At 42.8% G+C, this 2,500-nt stretch overlaps 1 protein-coding gene across 1 annotated transcript in view; it reads left to right on the top strand.

Annotated features, from left to right (window-relative positions):
- Nucleotides 1-2,500, top strand: part of LOC147467391 (uncharacterized) — an 11,555-nt gene that overhangs the window by 7,562 nt on the left and 1,493 nt on the right. The window contains exons 4-7 of the mRNA XM_086531802.1: nucleotides 937-1,098; nucleotides 1,185-1,305; nucleotides 1,435-1,716; nucleotides 1,945-2,040. Coding sequence (XP_086387928.1) covers nucleotides 937-1,098; nucleotides 1,185-1,305; nucleotides 1,435-1,716; nucleotides 1,945-2,040 — 661 coding nt within the window. The remainder of the gene's footprint in view (nucleotides 1-936; nucleotides 1,099-1,184; nucleotides 1,306-1,434; nucleotides 1,717-1,944; nucleotides 2,041-2,500) is intronic.

Raw genomic sequence — 2,500 nt, 5'->3', positions numbered from 1 at the left:
AATGCAACTGCATCTCCTGTTGAAGTTACTACAAAGCCTGTTCAACACACAACTGCATCTCCTGTTGAAGTTACCACAAAGCCCGTTCAACACACAACTGCATCTCCTGTTGAAGTTACCACAAAGCCTGTTCAAAATGCAACTGCATCTCCTGTTGAAGTTACCACAAAGCCTGTTCAACACACAACTGCATCTCCTGTTGAAGTTACCACAAAGCCCGTTCAAAATACAACTGCATCTCCTGTTGAAGTTACCACAAAGCCTGTTCAACACACAACTGCATCTCCTGTTGAAGTTACCACAAAGCCTGTTCAAAATGCAACTGCATCTCCTGTTGAAGTTACCACAAAGCCCGTTCAACACACAACTGCATCTCCTGTTGAAGTTACCACAGAGCCTGTTCAAAATGCAACTGCATCTCCTGTTGAAGTTACTACAAAGCCTGTTCAACACACAACTGCATCTCCTGTTGAAGTTACTACAAAGCCTGTTCAACACACAACTGCATCTCCTGTTGAAGTTACCACAAAGCCTGTTCAAAACACAACTGCATCTCCTGTTGAAGTTACCACAAAGCCTGTTCAAAATGCAACTGCATCTCCTGTTGAAGTTACTACAAAGCCTGTTCAACACACAACTGCATCCCCTGTTGAAGTTACCACAAAGCCTGTTCAAAATGCAACTGCATCTCCTGTTGAAGTTACTACAAAGCCTGTTCAACACACAACTGCATCCCCTGTTGAAGTTACCACAAAGCCTGTTCAAAATGCAACTGCATCTCCTGTTGAAGTTACCACAAAGCCTGTTCAAAATGCAACTGCATCTCCTGTTGAAGTTACCACAAAGCCTGTTCAAAATGCAACTGCATCTCCTGTTGAAGTTACCACAAAGCCTGTTCAAAATGCAACTGCATCTCCTGTTGAAGTTACTACAAAGCCTGTTCAACACACAACTGCATCCCCTGTTGAAGTTACCACAAAGCCCGTTCAAAATACAACTGCATCTCCTGTTGAAGTTACCACAAAGCCTGTTCAACATACAACTGCATCTGTTGAAGTTACTACAAAGCTGTTCAAAACAACTGCATCTCCTGTTGAAGTTACTACAAAGCCTGTTCAACACACAACTGCATCTCCTGTTGAAGTTACACAAAGCCTGTTCAAAACAACTGCATCCTGTTGAAGTTACCACAAAGCCCTGTGTTCAACACCAAACTGCATCTCCTGTTGAAGTTACCACAAAGCTGTTCAAACACTGCATCTCCTGTTGAAGTTACCACAAAGCCTGTTCAAACAACTGCATCCTGTTGAAGTTACCAAGCGTTCAACACACAACTGCATCTCCTGTTGAAGTTACCACAAGCTGTTCAACAAACTGCATCTCCTGTTGAAGTTACCACAAAGCCTGTTCAAACAACTGCATCTCCTGTTGAAGTTACCACAAAGCCTGTTCAACACAACTGCATCCTGTTGAAGTTACTACAAAGCCGTTCAAACACAACTGCATCTCCTGTTGAAGTTACCACAGCCTGTTCAAACAACTGCATCCTGTTGAAGTTACTACAAAGCTGTTCAATCAACTGCATCTCTGTTGAAGTTACCACAAAGCCTGTTCAACACAACTGCATCTCTGTTGAAGTTACACAAAGCCTGTTCAACACAACTGCATCTCCTGTTGAAGTTACACAAAGCCTGTTCAAACACAACTGCATCTCCTGTTGAAGTTACTACAAAGCCTGTTCAAAACAACTGCATCTCCTGTTGAATTTACTACAAAGCCTGTTCAACACACAACTGCATCCTGTTGAAGTTACCACAAAGCCGTTCAACACACACACAACTGCATCTCCTGTTGAAGTTACCACAAAGCCTGTTCAACACACAACTGCATCCTGTTGAAGTTACTACAAAGCCTGTTCAACACACAACTGCATCTCTGTTGAAGTTACTACAAAGCCTGTTCAACACACAACTGCATCTCTGTTGAAGTTACCACAAGCCCGTTCAAACACAACTGCATCTCCTGTTGAAGTTACACAAAGCCTGTTCAAATCACAACTGCATCTCCTGTTGAAGTTACCACAAAGCCTGTTCAACACACAACTGCATCTCCTGTTGAAGTTACCACAAAGCCTGTTCAACACACAACTGCATCTCCTGTTGAAGTTACTACAAAGCCTGTTCAAAATGCAACTTCATCTCCTGTTGAAGTTACCACAAAGCCTGTTCAACACACAACTGCATCTCCTGTTGAAGTTACCACAAAGCCTGCTCAACACACAACTGCATCTCCTGTTGAAGTTACCACAAAGCCTGTTCAACACACAACTGCATCTCCTGTTGAAGTTACTACAAAGCCTGTTCAACACACAACTGCATCTCCTGTTGAAGTTACCACAAAGCCTGTTCAACACACAACTGCATCTCCTGTTGAAGTTACTACAAAGCCTGTTCAACACACAACTGCATCTCCTGTTGAAGTTACTACAAAGCCTGTTCAA

This window comes from Penaeus japonicus, unplaced genomic scaffold (assembly GCF_977035675.1).
Source record: "Penaeus japonicus unplaced genomic scaffold, GWHDUDI00000001_assembly GWHDUDI00000036, whole genome shotgun sequence".
Taxonomy (NCBI): Eukaryota; Metazoa; Arthropoda; class Malacostraca; order Decapoda; family Penaeidae; genus Penaeus; species Penaeus japonicus.
This window is presented reverse-complemented; position numbering and strand designations above follow the sequence as displayed.